Source organism: Otolemur garnettii, unplaced genomic scaffold (genome assembly GCF_000181295.1).
Source record: "Otolemur garnettii isolate 467f Iridium unplaced genomic scaffold, OtoGar3 scaffold00094, whole genome shotgun sequence".
In the NCBI taxonomy this organism is placed as follows: domain Eukaryota; kingdom Metazoa; phylum Chordata; class Mammalia; order Primates; family Galagidae; genus Otolemur; species Otolemur garnettii.
The window spans coordinates 4,478,294-4,479,431 of NW_003852489.1; the positions used below are offsets into that span (position 1 = coordinate 4,478,294).

Genomic DNA, 1,138 nt, shown 5'->3' on the forward strand with positions numbered 1-1,138 from the left:
GATATATAGTTTTCTTAAGATTCTTTAGGGGTTCATGACCCTAAAATGGTAAGAATTATTGCTTTATAGGTTGCTTATTTCTGCTCTTAGAAAGTACCTCTTTGTGTTTTTTAAGAAACTAGTTGCTTTATTATATCTGTACATGTGAGAACAAAATCAGATTTGATTTTCAAACCAAATTCTCAGAAACCTTATATTCACTGTGTTTTATTTACTTACAGGATAGTGCAGCTGTCCAGATTCTCTTAGAGATTTGCTTACCTAAGGAAGAGGAGAAAGCAAATGGTATCAATCCAGACAGCTTGCTAAGGAATGTTCAAAGTGTTATTACCACTAACACTCCAAATAAGGGGATGGAGGAAGGAGAAGACAATTTACTCTGTAATCTTCGGGAAGTTCAGTGCCTTATCTGTTGTCTCTTGCACCAAATGTACATTGCAGATCCCAACATTGCTAAGCTTGTTCACTTTCAGGTCTGTTTGTAAAGAATGATGCTTTGTGGTTGACCTTTATTTTGGGGGGAGCTTTGAATACTACCATGTTTATTAATAGGGATCATTTAGAAGCTAGAGATAACACAAATGATCATGATCCTTTGCAATATGGAGAAAAATCTACATGTTTTAGGTTTTTTTCAATTCTCTACATGTTTTAGGTTTTTTTCAACTTAATAAAGTATTCAGATAATTTATTTCTATCCTAGCACATCACAAAAGTGAAATGCAAGAATACATGTAGGGCACTATAGCCTTTTGAGCAACTTTTATGAAAAGGAAGTGAAACTTTTCATTTGTATTTTTCTCTGTTTTGACTTATAAATTTTTCCTACTTTCTTGATTTAGGGTTATCCATGTGAACTTTTGCCTCTGACAGTTGCAGGTATTCCATCTATGCACATCTGTCTGGATTTCATACCTGAGCTTATTGCACAGCCAGAACTTGAAAAACAGGTAATGAACATTTTAGAGCTTTCAGACAATTGTTGTCTAGCTGGGTGTTGTGGTGGGTACCTGTAGTCTCAGCCATCTGAGAGGCTGAGGCAAGAGAATCACTTGAGCCTGAGAGTTTGAGGTTGCTGTGAGCTATGACTATACAGCACTCTACAGAGGGCAACAAAGTAAGACTCTGTCGCCAAAAA

At 36.1% G+C, this 1,138-nt stretch overlaps 1 protein-coding gene across 1 annotated transcript in view; it reads left to right on the top strand.

Annotated features, from left to right (window-relative positions):
• INTS2 (integrator complex subunit 2) overlaps positions 1-1,138 on the top strand; it is a 62,528-nt gene that overhangs the window by 58,759 nt on the left and 2,631 nt on the right. Inside the window, exons 19-20 of the mRNA XM_023516601.1 lie at positions 222-473; positions 843-1,002. Coding sequence (XP_023372369.1) covers positions 222-473; positions 843-1,002 — 412 coding nt within the window. The remainder of the gene's footprint in view (positions 1-221; positions 474-842; positions 1,003-1,138) is intronic.